Source organism: Papilio xuthus, unplaced genomic scaffold (assembly GCF_000836235.2).
Source record: "Papilio xuthus unplaced genomic scaffold, Pxut_1.1 DF825928.1, whole genome shotgun sequence".
NCBI lineage: Eukaryota > Metazoa > Arthropoda > Insecta > Lepidoptera > Papilionidae > Papilio > Papilio xuthus.
In genome coordinates, this window is record NW_013532721.1 from 405,675 (window position 1) to 419,928 (window position 14,254).

The following is a 14,254-nucleotide window of genomic DNA, read 5'->3' on the forward strand; positions in this document are numbered from 1 at the left end:
AGTCCTTTTGTTGGTTTTCTTCTCTTATTGTAGTAAAATGTGCTGCAGCGGTAGAACCGCATCTCTTCTTTAAGGATGAACTAGTGAGAAGGTATTCGTTGCGTAGGGATAGGGAAATAAAATATTCTTACTGTATAAAAATTTAATGTCTTCTGCTCTTCACTATACAAATTGACCAGACCAACCGATGACGTTAATGGATTAAATACAGTAATACCGAGATGTTTAATCCAATTTAATATGTATGCAATAAGGTCGAAAATTGAATGCAGCGTAGAGTAAATAGGAAGGTTTTGTTTAGTGTTTGGCTATGGACAGGTCAATTTGTACGGACATGTTGACTTTTGTATCGAGCGCGGTTGTGCTGACGGAACACTGACAATGTTTCGTAAACTTTCAATGCAAACAGTCCGCCTCTGCTGCTGAAGTACTGAATGAAGACATAATTGGATTTCGTTGCTTTGTTTCTCTATTTAAGCTTTATTATTGAAAGTAGGTTGATTACAATGTATTTGTCAGCAGCAACTGAATGGATTAGTTAGAATGGTTAAGACTCTATACAACCTCAAAGTAACTAATAGAAAAGGTCGAATGAACCACACGTTTCATGTCTCAAATGATAATTAAATTAAATTTTCTTCTGATATGAATATCTGAATATGAATTATTCATTTTAACTGAATTAAAACACTTAAGTATAAGCAGAGTTTTTCTCTTGTGTCATCAGAAAGTCTAACGAGCGATTTACAACTGAAATAAAAAGTTTATTCGAGTGCCTCTTGACTGCCCATTCACGATTCCTCCCACTTAAAAACAATTTAACAAGACAGAACAAAACTAAACTTTCAATGGATACTTGATCTTTATGAAAAATCTTATGTTGTAAGCAAGACCATATAAATGCTAAATTCATGTCAAAATTTAATAACCTAAGCGTTTGAAATAAATGTACTTACCGTGAGTTTCTGAAACTAAAAAACATATTGTTATTTCAAACATTTCAAAGATAATGTCAGGGATGACGATATGCTTTAAACGGGAATATTGGTTTTAGAAACCTACAGTTAAGGATGACTTTTAAAATAACATAATTATGTCATCAATCCAAATCGTTTTAGTTAGTTCTACATGTGGTTATAATTACTTTGTATTTAAAATTCAAATAGCAGCTTAGAAGCAGTCCTATGTAATATTACGATAATCTTAGGTTGGGAATAAAAACACAACATTTATGAAACTCATTAGCTTGTTTGTGTAGCGGCATTTAACATCAGTCGACTCGTTCTTTTTTTGACTACCTACATAAAACTAAATACGTAATGTTGGTAATAGGCAGTGTAACATCAGTGGCGTCGGTGGGTCGCGGCTACAACCGTGACCGCTGCGTCACGCTGCTTGTGGTGGATGACCAGAATACGGACTGGTCCAAGTACTTCCGCGGTCGCCGACTGCCTGGCGAGTGGGATATACGCGTCGAACAAGCGGAATTCAAGGTATGGTCTTCTATTATGTTTTTATATGAGAATTGATAATTGAGTTGATTTATCCTGTTGTCAACTGTTAAATGTCTTAACCTTTATTAGCCAAGAGTTTCAATTTTGATACCAATCTTTTAAACCGAATGTTCACATTACTATTATTTTTTTAAAGGTTGGCTGTACCTATTTTACTGTTGTATAATATTCTTTCCAACGAAATTAAAAAAAAAAAAACAAATTTCATTATTGTTTTATTTTATCAAGCTAACACAGTAATATTCAAAATAAATCAGTTTCGTATGTAAATCTGGCTACTAAGGGTTAATTTATCTGGGTATAAATGTTTTAACATTTTTGCGTCTATAGGTTGCTCTCAATATCATCTTATTGATGGACCGTGCAGTAGAAACCTTAGAAATGCTCGGACATACGACCAGATGTATACTAATTTATTATGTTCGCGTAATGAGTTCTTAGTTTACTTACGTAATTAACTTTTGTATTGACATACGGTTTATTTTTAAAATGTGTTTTTTGCAATGAATAACTACCGTTTGACCACGAGTCCAAATTAATGCTATCTGAACTTCGACGTTATAATATAATATATTTTGATGTATGTAGCTCTACTTTTTATTAGAGATAAATTGTTAACGCAAGAGCGACACTCGTTACAGTCTACTCTTCTATTCATTACAATGGATACATTTGTGGAACATACGAATTTTTAGTCAATTTATTTCAACCACAGTAGCCGAATTACATTTTATATGGTAGAAGCTGTCGCCCGCCACTCCATCAGCGCATATTTAAAAAAACTAATTACGTAGCCTATGTGTTCTGCCAGGCTGTGTTCTACATTCATACCAAATTTCAGCGAGATCCATGAAGCCGTTCTGGAGATACCTTCTAACAAAATCCATCTATCCATCCATTCATCCATCCATCTAAACATTCGCATTTATAATATTAGTAAGATAAGTCATTTTTATGACAAACAAATATCGTCTCTTGTGAAAGTAGAGTCCCTTATTTAATTTATAAACATGAGGTTGTGATATGAAAAAGTTTTTATATCAAAATTAATCTCATTACCACGAAGTCAAGTAAGCTGAAATTGAAAGCGTGATGGTAATAAATAACTATAGTTATTTCGGAACGTGATTTAATTTAAAGAAAACATTCCATATCTTTTGTTTTTAGGTTCATAGAAAAAATTTCTTCATGATATCATTTTGCATATTATATACACTTGAATTCTGCTAAAATTTTGCTGTCACATTCTTGCTTACATGAGTAGGGAATTTGTTATTAGCCGACTTCAAAAAGGAGGTTATATAAATTCGTTTGTTTACAGGAGCTATCTGTAACGGCCAACTCGGATGGCGCCAACGTGTCTATGTCGGTTTATCGAAGTGGCACCAAAGTGACGCGATGTTTTAAGTGAGTATTATATAGCTATAACATGGGTGCCTTCAAGAGTAAGGTGAATAGGTTTTTAATAAGGTAGTGTGTACCATACTACGATCATATAGCCACACTATCAAAGTGGTCAAGCACTGGTTTATTCATTATAAAAAAAAAGTGTTTTTTATCGTTAAACGAATACAGAACATGCAATATACATGTGAACATGAATTTTATTTAAAAGTATAATACAATGAATTATTATAATAAGTACCGTTGTGTAGAGTTTAATAGTGTAGGTAATAAATCTTATCGACATGAATGCGGTCAAAGTTTGCGCATTGCACAAAGTTTTTACACAAATTTGCGCATTTTAACACATTTTTATTTTAATGCGTTCTCTTTTCACGCGTCCGACCAATTCTATTACTGTAATTATATACAATGATTTATTTTTGGTACTATTTCAAATAAAAAACTTTTGCAAACATCAAGTTTTTATATTTATTACAAAAACAACGTTTTTCATATTACAAAAATAGTAGTACAAAAAAGTATTTTTTACTCATAACAAAAATCTATTTTTTTTTTAAATCACTGATATAAAAAAAACATAGCACCTTATGCACAGTGTGAATTTCGGTGATAAAAAAATAAAAGTCATTGTGGTGAAAATGTCGCCTCTAACTTATAAAGGGTTAAATATCATTAGTTTATTGTTTGGTCAACATTCAAAAAATCATGTAGTAATTTGTGTAGTTTTGTATATTTTCGTTATGAAAATACCTATATCCATAATAACCTATTTTGCATTTTTTAAATACACAAGATTTTTACTCGAATACAAAAGTAAAGGGTTACCTTTAAGGTTGTAAAGTCGCCATTAATTACGTTGGGTGATTTGTTAATGTCAAGTCTACAATTTATTTCCAGCAAAGGCTTACAACTTCTTACATTTATTTCAACTATCAAGATTTCAACAAAGTAAGAAGGAAAGTACTTTCGTTTTAAAAATAAAAAGGAATACCTGTCTGAGAATTCTACTTATTATAATAAGACTTTGCCAAATTAACACAAAATATGTTTCGTGTCATTGGTTTATGTTTATGGAAATACTAGCGGCCCGCGACTCCATCCAGGCGGAATAAAAAAAAGTTAGTAGCCTATGTTTTCTTCCAGACAATATTCTATATGAATGCTAAATTTAAACGACATCCGTTCCGCCTTTATAGAGATACCTTCATACAAACATCCATCCATTTATCCATCCATCCATCTAAACATTTTGATTAAATTTTATACTAGTAAAAAATAGGGTAGGGCTCGGAGCCTACCCGAACTTAGCGTAGGCTCCGAGCCCCTCGGTCGGGGCCTATAGTGAGCTGATGATGAACGAAATGATGAAAAAAAGAAATACATATAAAAAGAAATATATGCAGCTATTTTGTATTGTAATTAATATCGAGTATATTTGTAGTGACTGTAACATTTCACATTCACCTAAAGTGATTATATTATAAAGCACCCAAAGGGAAAGTTATCTTCATTCGACCTCAGAATTTGCGACTGAATTTATGATTGTCCCATTTCATAATCTGCGTAATAAATGGGCCACGCGAAGTGCTCAGTCGGTATCATAAAGCGGTTTTATAGTACATTTAATAGTCAACCGACTGCGAGAATGTATTTCGAATGTGTTTACATTAGATTTGCAAGTATGTGCTTAAATTTATGAAGATTTTCGAAACGCTTTGGTGCTGAGAAAATGTAAAATTAAGACTTGAAATAGGTTAGATGTAGTTTGCGATTATTAGTCATTCTGTATGCCAATGACATTATACTGAAATTCTTTAAACACTTTAAGCACTATTTCAAAACTGTGGTGCCCACGCCGACTACATTCGAACCACCACTGACCGCGAGACCGAGGAAGAACTCCCGATGGGTTCGAAACTAGTCTTTGACAGAGTTGAGACGTAGTACTTCACAAAAATACTTGGGGTTGAAAAGGTTTAATTAGGTAACATTTTTGTGATTGTTAGCGTGATTTGCCCTGATTGTCGCTGTTGAATAGTAGTGTAATGTTATCCTTGTTACAGGCCGGACTTTGTGTTGGTGCGTCAGAACGTACGCGACGCAGGCGCAGACCACCGCGCTCTACTGCTTGGTCTCAAGTTCGGCGGCGTGCCTTCTATCAATAGCCTCAACTCTATATACCACTTCCAGGTAATTTAACATATATCAGTCTAATATTAGATATACAGTCCGTATGTAGTAGAATACTTTGTTATTGTTACTGAGGGAACCCCTTAGTGTAGATATAGAGAGTTTACTCTTTAGTAATCACGACTCTGAGTGTATGAGACTCCATTATCGAGGCTATCTGTCAATCTTTATTAATTTGTGTTTAGTTATAATTTTTATAATCGTGTCTTTATAAAAAATTAGGAATGTTTGTCTCATTGTTCAATCTTTAATATTTATGTGTAGGTTTTAAAAGATATCGAAATCTTGTAACTCTTACATAATATTAACAGAATCGTTAAAACAATTAAAGAAACTAATAATAATAATAATACTAATCTTTTATTCAGACACATTGTCCATACAAAACAAAATATACAAATTTAAATTCTTTCACAAAAATAAAACACAAAATAAAACAAATTTCTTCAGATCACATGTAGACGTGTCCACGTGCACTGGACAGTCCAATCCTACTCTATTAACAATGAGTAAATCTAATAAATACTGTCATGTTAGTCAGTTATGTGACATTATTTGTTGAAATTAGAAATTATAAGAGTTATTCTTTGATGTTATCTATAAGGAAATTGATGAGGGCATAATGAAGAAACTTCTTAATATGTATCGGATTTACGCTGTAACATTGTATTAGAGTTGATGTATGGAGTTTGGACGTAAGATTACAAAAGTTTTGGTTATTTCTTCGTCATATAGTTCTAGCCTTTTAGTTAGTTTTCGAACTGTTAGTTACCCTTAAAGTTTGTGTATTTGGCGAACTATTAATACGTAAAACGTACCGTACTAGGACTACTACCGTACTAGGACCGTATTTTCGAGTAAAGTTCTTTTTGTTAAAGTATAAAATTAGTTTTTAGCTTGAGAATACTGAAAAACAGATTTCTGAGAATTGCAAGAAAATATTAATTTCCTTCACAGGCACGTAATACCATATTAACAAATAATTTGATTTTAGCATTGCCCCCTTTTAAAAAACAAAATTGACAACTTACTATTTGATACTTATTTTCTTTTTCTAACTATTTCATACTGTATAATATCAGTTGCTTTTAATTGTTAAAAGGATCGTCCATGGGTGTTCGGTCACCTGCTCCAGCTGCAGCGTCGTCTCGGCAGAGAGAACTTCCCGTTGATCGAGCAGACTTACTACCATAACTACACCGATATGGTAAGTCATCTACGCAGATGTAAAATTGCCGCTTTAAAATTTCAGGCGCTAACCATATATGAAATGATTTAACAGTAATCGTCCGATTTTGAACAAACTTTGGTTGTTGAAAGTTTTTATATATCCAGGGAGATTTTTTCTTTCTTAATACCCTGTGTTGCTGAGCAACGCATGTATTCCGGTTGAATTTAGGTATGTCTATAAAACAACAGTAAGTTTCTTAAGTCTTTATTTTATGTAATCGTTAACCTAGTTTTTTGTTAATTTACAAATTTAACTTAAACATAAATAATAATATAACTTAAAATAAATAATACAGATAACGTTAGAATTTCACTTCAACGCTTACACAATCAACATAAAGTCCAAAGGATAACAAATAATAGAATTTGTGAGTAAATTCGTCATCATTGAATCATACCAAATACTTTTTTCTTGTAAATTCCTATTTCGAGTCGACATACACTCAATTACAGATTCATAGCCATATAATGCATGCTGCCTGCGTTTCGTAAACCTTCATGAACATGATGAATAAATTGTTAGGGTTCCCCAAAACAAGATGGACGTGATACAGCCCTTTACAATGTTTGTGAGGCGCTAACATAATATAAATTAACCTAGTAGGCGTGTTAGAACGATCGTTTTGGCTTAGTAACTCATGTTTGTATCGTATATCGGTGAATTATTAGTATAAAAATGTAAGGTAACATCGGAATTTTCAAAGGCGTGTCGAGATATACAAATGTTTGTTACGATTGATGTTTACATTCGATGCGGCGATTCAAGTCATCGTGCTATTGAAGTGCGGCTTCTGCTGACACCTCGTGAGTGCGGGCGCCCTGTAACACAAACATAAGTCTTTAAACACACAAACAACACATCAAGGAGGAAACGCACAAAGGAAACTTAAATTTATCACACTGAAGACCGATAATATTTTAACAATTATTTCGTTAACTAATTCAGTGTTTTCCGTTGGCCGATCAGCTTACCAATGTATCGGCCCACTGTATTTTTTTGACCGATTAAGTAAATTGAAACAAAAAATATTTTTTTAGTCGGCCGATATTGGTTCTACCGGGAAACACCCCCTTTGGTTCTTTTAGAAATTGTGGGCTATTTATAGAACATATTATTATTTGTCGAGTATATGTTTTATATAAGTGTTGCTATAGTGTAAACTCATAGTTTTACTCGTATTTACCTTGTCCAACGGCATCGTCGGTCGCGATCGTGCAGGCAGATGCCGTGCCGCTCGAAGCAATCGTCGTAGTTAGTAACGCACGTGTTGGGCGACTTTGTCCGGCGCCGTGACACGTGAACCTGCAATATTATATTATTAAAACCCATGTAGGTACATAGAGGACACTTATTTCGGTTAAATGTGAAATTTAATTTTGTTTGATCCAATACAGTATGTATTCACATTTACTTGAATTAGGACGATATGGAAATACAATGCGAGAAAAATCGTAGATTACGCCTTTGTTTTAGAAAACAAAACACTGCATGCAACTCCAGTGCTAATATTTCATGGGTTCCTTGCGTGTATTTCGAACATTTTTGTAACTTGTTTTGTTACATGGATAGGTTTATTTTACTATTATTTCTAGTTATTTTCTTGGATGGGCATTATTCCAATATTTTCTACGCTTTGTGTTAACGTTTGTGGTCATATATGGATGGTATTTATCATCATACCTTGCAAGTGCAACCCTGTTTATATAGCAGCCTGAAGCCTTTTCTCTGCCGAGGTGTCACATCCCGCCATTTGTTCACGTAACCACAGAAGTCTATGTGCGCTTGAAGGTGCACAACGTTACCTGTAAATAATTTTATTAATAAAAAAACTATCTGTATAATACTCAGGGAAAGAATATGAATCAAATGTAATAATGAGCGCAATTGTTTAGGCTAGGCGGTAACAATGGAACTTAAAAACTTACACACACTCTCGGAAAACATTACCCTAATGAATCATTCTGACAAATAAAACACGAACATAAATATCTCCCTCAATTAAGTACAATTTTAACTTTTACTATCCATTTAGTTGTGTAACACAATAGTTACCTGTTATAACATAGGTCTCTCTGGGCTGTAGACTGACTCCGCATAAGGCTTCGTGTGACGCTGTCAGCAATCGTCCTGATTTAAGTGCTACAACCGCCTTCGGTGTCGTCTGCGGACAAAAAATTTATTTATTAAAACAAATCAACAACTCGATTTTCTCTGACGAAACACTTATACACAGTTACACTGTCTTCCCTGTCATACTCTTTGAAGAAAACAAAGACACACGATAAGGTTTATAGAACAGTCTTCACCTTGTAATTATAAAAACTCCTTTGAACATCATGATTATTTTACAGGTTATCTTTGGCTTCCTTGGCCTTGAAATAATTTGCTACGACGTGTGCTACTTTCTTCTAATTAGCGACATAACTTAAACGTTTTAATTTTTAATTTCATTTAAGAACGTAAGCGAGCTATTAAATTAAAAGGGTGTAAAATTGTATGCATATGAGTGATTAAACGTAAGCGTCCTTAGACTTAAGAGCGTTAATGTCGCTGGCTGATTTTAAAAGCAAAATAAAATGTTAGCTCTTTTAAAGTTAAATCTCCCGGACGTGACAACATTCAGAAATCGAGCCTTAACAATTTATCCACGGAGACTTTACATTACAACCGAAATTCTTATAATATTTTGAGTCTTTTGCTCTTGAATTATGCATCGCGTAATGGCGTCCGACTTACCCATATAAAGCTCGTTAAAAGCACAAAACTGAATAACAAAAGCTTACTTTGTAGATGTTTCGAATTTTCACTTTGTACGCGTCGTAAGTGTCATTTCCTCTGAATAATTTTTGTACTCGACCCACGATCACTGAAACGATAACAAAATCTTTATGACGTCATGTAAAACATGTTCAAACGTTATTTTACTTTGTATTTAACAAATACTTTGTCTTATGTTATTTAAACAAATAATTACATATGTTTATTTATATATGTTAGGTCATTTACTAACAACTTGAACTATTATGGTTTTGGCTGAAATGATACGTGGTACCGAAACTATTTTATATGAATTTCCGATTGGGGAAAAGTTCATATTTCTTAAACCCATTTTCGCATTGAACAATCTTATAAATGCGAATGTTTGGTTGTATGGATGGATGGATATTTTTAGAAGGCAATTCCAGAACGGCCGCATGGATCTCGCAGAAATTTGGCATAGATGTAGAACATAGTTTGGAGGAACACATAGGTAACTAATTAAGTTTTTGTTTAATTCCTCGCGGACGCAGTTGCGGGCGACAGCTAGTATACAATATATGAGAAGGAAGACTTTAATGGTCGTTGGATTGTAGCATAGTTTTTAGACTTACCGAAGTCGCTTTTACAAAAGAGCGTCTGCGGGTGCTGCGGCATGCAGCTGCAGGCTTCAGCCGCGCGCCATGTCGCCGCAACTAGCGCCAACGTCACCCACCTTGTCAGCATCACGTACTCTGACCAATATCCTGTCAACAAACAATAATTCTTTAGGAATTTTATCAGGATTTAGTATAACTTTTATTTCATACATCTACTTAACACCTGGATTGTTGGTGGTGGGGCTGTCAATCTATTAGTATTTAATTTTTGAAATTTGTGCCAATAACGTGGCAAATGTCTAAACCGATTAAGATCCTCCTCCATGTACTTGTAGTACTTGTTTTTTTTTTTGATAAAATATTAGCAGATTTTTGTGAATTTACTAATATTTCTTTTACCATTCCATCTAAGCTAGGCTTGTGCTAGGATATGGTTTACGACAATAGTCGAATGGCGGGATTCGAACTCTCGACCACGTGATCGGAAATCCGTATCTCTAACCATAAGGCTATTGGCGCTTACAATGTCATATCTGTATTAAGATATAATAAAACTATAATAGAATCAGATTCCAGTATAAATATTTCCATTAAAGAGAACTAATATTTCAGAGACAAGCATTTTCGATTTAAACTAATTGCTATTGTGCATTGTGCATGAAATAAGTTTATGACAATGTCACCTCAGACATAGAAACCGATGACCCAAATCTGTAAACGATGCATTCTTTGTCAGCTCCGGAAATTGGATGATAAATATTAGTGAGCGTCACTGCAATGTTGCAATACAACGTACAAAAATATATCGACATATATTTAGAAGCATCAAGTTCAATATAAATAAAATAACGTTCAATCTATACATGACTAAGAAAATTTAACATTTTCTAGACATGATATAATTTCGTTACTTATAATGAAAAATTTATACTGTTTATTTTTTTGTCATACTGTAGACGGATAGATTCGCAAGTTCGTATTCATCCCAGGTAATTTCCCAGACGGTTAGACCGAGTTTGACGGGACTTTTATTGGAAGGTAGGTTACTTATGCGGTAGTAAATAAGGCTAATATTTTTTTTTATGCTATGCTGATGAAGTTGCGGGCGATACCTAGTTTACCTTCATATGTTTAAAAATAAATATAAATCTAATCCTTGCTTAATTATATAAAAAACATAATAAAACACCTTAATACCAAGTTTCAAATATTCCTTACTTACAAATGTGGTTAAAACTGTTCTTGTTTTTCACATGCAAATCTTAAGTGTTTGCATTTCTCTTTGAAGTATTACTTGACCTCCGTGAGTGTGCTTCCGCAAGCTAATGCGGACCTCGAGAATGTCTTTTCCTAATTTTAACTAGACATACAGTAAATTCAATTAAAACTGTGTTATATTTAGTTTTTACTTAAACTTGAAATATTTGAACGTCCCGGGGCCTAATTTTAGTCCTCTTTCCCTTCACACCCTTTTTCTTATAAGGAAAGGATGGAAGGTAGAAGTGGAGTTTCCGGATGACGGCATGCGTGGGAAGGGAAAATATTTTGTTTCTGTGCATCCCCTCCTCTGTGGATTAAAGGTAGGCGTGTTGCCTATGCAATTGCGTATGTCTATGGTCGCTTCGCTATTTCAGCGATTTCAGGTGGCCGCTCGTTTTTTGAAATCTTTTGGTATAAAAAATTCTTCCTCGTCCGAATTGTTATCAAAGTACGTGATACAATTCATTCTTAAAGGCCTTGCACTCTACACTTGCATTTAAAAGCTTAAGTATTTTTTGCTGAACGATGTCATTACTATTAGTTACATTTGATTAAATGTAAAACAAGAGCTGGTGTAATCATATAATAAATTTACTTAACCTACATGGTGTTGGATAGTAAGCAACATGCGGTCGGCACTGAAAATTAATTAAGTTTGTTAAAGCAACTGACAATTTCTACTATGTCTAGAACTTACGGAATATGTAGCGTATAATTTATTAATTCAGTGGAGAATGTACGACCACGGGGTGACAAGCGTAACTCACATAATACGTCGACCTTAGAACAAAACTTCCTTATAGAATGGAACTTTATAACTGACAGGTTCTTAGTTATGATAGTGCATCATTATCTTAACAGATATTAATCCTTTTGTCGATACCAAAAGTAAAGCAAAAAGTATTCTTTACAGGCGCAAATGAGTAAATACACGGTCCGCCTTTGAGCTTGGACGTTAATCGGATTTGCCTGTAAGTCGTGCACATAGACATTTGTACTTACTCAACACCAGAGATGAATAAAGACCGTCTGCTAACTTTTTTTACTTTTGTATTTCATCGCAGACTGTTCTGTTACTCTTTTAAATTATACACGCTTGTCTGCATATCGAATATTCTAGAACTTTTACTCTTTGCTTGTTATACAGAATATATTAAATGATAAAGAGAAAGAAATTAGTTATATTGACGCAATGAAAATGATCACGTTTGTAAAATCAAAGAGAAACCATAGTACCAGTCAAAATCGAATTGGAAATTTTTAATCTGTAATCTTCAATCGTTTACTTTTTTCTTTTTATATAATTTAAATAAATATAAGCGTACACTTAATTCTTTACAAGTTATGAAAAAGAAGGATAAATCATTTTTTATCTTTAAGTAAAGTAGTGTAACAAAAGTTTAACAACAATGGCTGCAAATTATTTTCTTTTGCTGCATTCTATTATAAATAATAAATAAATTAAAATAAAACATCAACACAATTCTATAGTAAATCAGTTTAATTCTATCGAACTTTACAATTAAGAAAAAAGTAAAAATATCCAATTTCTAAGACGGAGAATTCCCACAATAGCTGTCGATTTTATTTTGACCTTCATCCCAAACGTGACAATAAGCGTCTCTAACAGCTTACGTTAACAAATCTAGAGGATTTTAATATAAAATGTGTCAGAAACAAAATTGAAACCACGATATTTACCTTACGAAAAAAAACACACGAATAGATCGAATAAGAAGGTTATTATTAAAAAAGGTCGAACGTTTCATTCAGTTAATTTACTAAAAGGTTTTTATTATCATCGCAAACGTAATATCAAATAATAAATAAGATGAAAGATCCATTCATTAACCGTCATTTATTTCAAGAATGTTTTTGACATTCGTCGACCGAAGGCAATATTAAAATAATAATAAAATTTGGTTTTAGCGATGATTAATTTAGGAATATATAAAAACAATAAGCAAAATACATTAACATATTATTGGTTATGGTTAATTCCATTCCAATTATATATAACCAATATTTATTCGCGGCGGTACAAGGGACACGCATGTCGAATTGACAGCAATTGCATTTCTGTGTAAAAACAAAATGGCCGTCCTTGAATTTAACAATCGTAATAACCATAGTCCGGAGTTGTGGTTATATTGTTTTCTTTGCAAAATTATGCGCTGACAGAACAACTTTCAAAAGATATAAAGTTTTTATTGCATATATTTAAACCAATTAATTGCGTACAATACTGGGATAAGATAATTGCTGAACTTTTTTAAAATATTGATTATGCTCTTTGGTAGTTAACTAAAAATAGTTTGGTAGCGTAAAACACTGAGAATCCTTTTAGTTATTTCTACATAGTCAATCAAATTTTAGACAATTCATCATACTAAATAATTTCAATGAACATCGATATATTTATATTCTGCACCAAATAATTTATGATTTAATTTCGGCCATTAATTCTTTCGAAGAAAATCCTTCGTGAAATGGTTTATTAATTTAATTATACGCTCGAAGAACCTTTTAAAAATTACGTAAAGCGACCTTTATAAATGAATTTCTATGAACATATTTTGTCCGAATTCGTAACTTTTAATGAATCAGTTATTTTTCGTGTTAAATTAGCTCATTTCTTAATTTGAAATGTGGTTTTTATGCAGTAAATTATTAATTTAAATATAAATTTATTGAATTGGAAATAAATTGACATACGCATTTAATAAATTCTATGTTATATTCTATATTTAAATGTTGCATTATATATAACGGGTATTAAGTTAATTAAAATTTATTGAACAGAATAGCTTATTTCACTAACGCATTTAGTTAGACGACTTAAAGAGAATTGTTCTCGTCGTCGTTCCGTTCAACGCCGCAATATCGAATGCATTCATCCAAATACTATGTATACTGATGATTTTATATGTTGTCGGTAGAAGTTTCGAAATAATTGAATAATAACAATGCGGAAACATAATGAGCGCGTTCCCATGATCGCGAGTGAATTGTGACCGCCGCGGCCGCGTCGTGCCGTGCCGGCTTCCCCACAATGCCTCGTTTGTCAGGGTTCGTCGAGAACACAAGGTGATTGTTGGTACACGCGTTTATCGACTGTCGCCTCTGGGTTCAATGAACTATTACAATCCCTAAATACTTATTGGAAAATTCTTTGTCATCTTGTAAACCTACCCTCATTATCCGATTTCTTTCAGTAAAAACAAGGGAGTATTTGTTCTTTAAAATCCTTTCATCGCATGCAAATCTCCGTATGCGCTTTAAAGTACGCAACTGTG

General features: G+C 33.2%; 2 protein-coding genes across 3 annotated transcripts in view; one reads left to right on the forward strand and one right to left on the reverse strand.

Moving 5' to 3' along the window:
- Positions 1 to 14,254, forward strand: part of Syn (synapsin) — a 76,926-nt gene that overhangs the window by 7,761 nt on the left and 54,911 nt on the right. The window contains exons 5-8 of the mRNA XM_013322109.1: positions 1,333 to 1,493; positions 2,836 to 2,921; positions 4,985 to 5,111; positions 6,214 to 6,318. Coding sequence (XP_013177563.1) covers positions 1,333 to 1,493; positions 2,836 to 2,921; positions 4,985 to 5,111; positions 6,214 to 6,318 — 479 coding nt within the window. The remainder of the gene's footprint in view (positions 1 to 1,332; positions 1,494 to 2,835; positions 2,922 to 4,984; positions 5,112 to 6,213; positions 6,319 to 14,254) is intronic.
- The window catches only part of Timp (Tissue inhibitor of metalloproteases), a 45,742-nt gene continuing 38,022 nt past the window's right edge, over positions 6,535 to 14,254 (reverse strand). Inside the window, 6 exon segments of one of the 2 annotated variants that reach the window (NM_001312155.1) lie at positions 6,535 to 7,160; positions 7,526 to 7,644; positions 8,023 to 8,144; positions 8,395 to 8,503; positions 9,126 to 9,208; positions 9,714 to 9,845. In NM_001312155.1, coding sequence (NP_001299084.1) covers positions 7,040 to 7,160; positions 7,526 to 7,644; positions 8,023 to 8,144; positions 8,395 to 8,503; positions 9,126 to 9,208; positions 9,714 to 9,825 — 666 coding nt within the window. In that variant the 5' untranslated portion in view covers positions 9,826 to 9,845 and the 3' untranslated portion in view covers positions 6,535 to 7,039. 2 annotated transcript variants of the gene reach the window in all.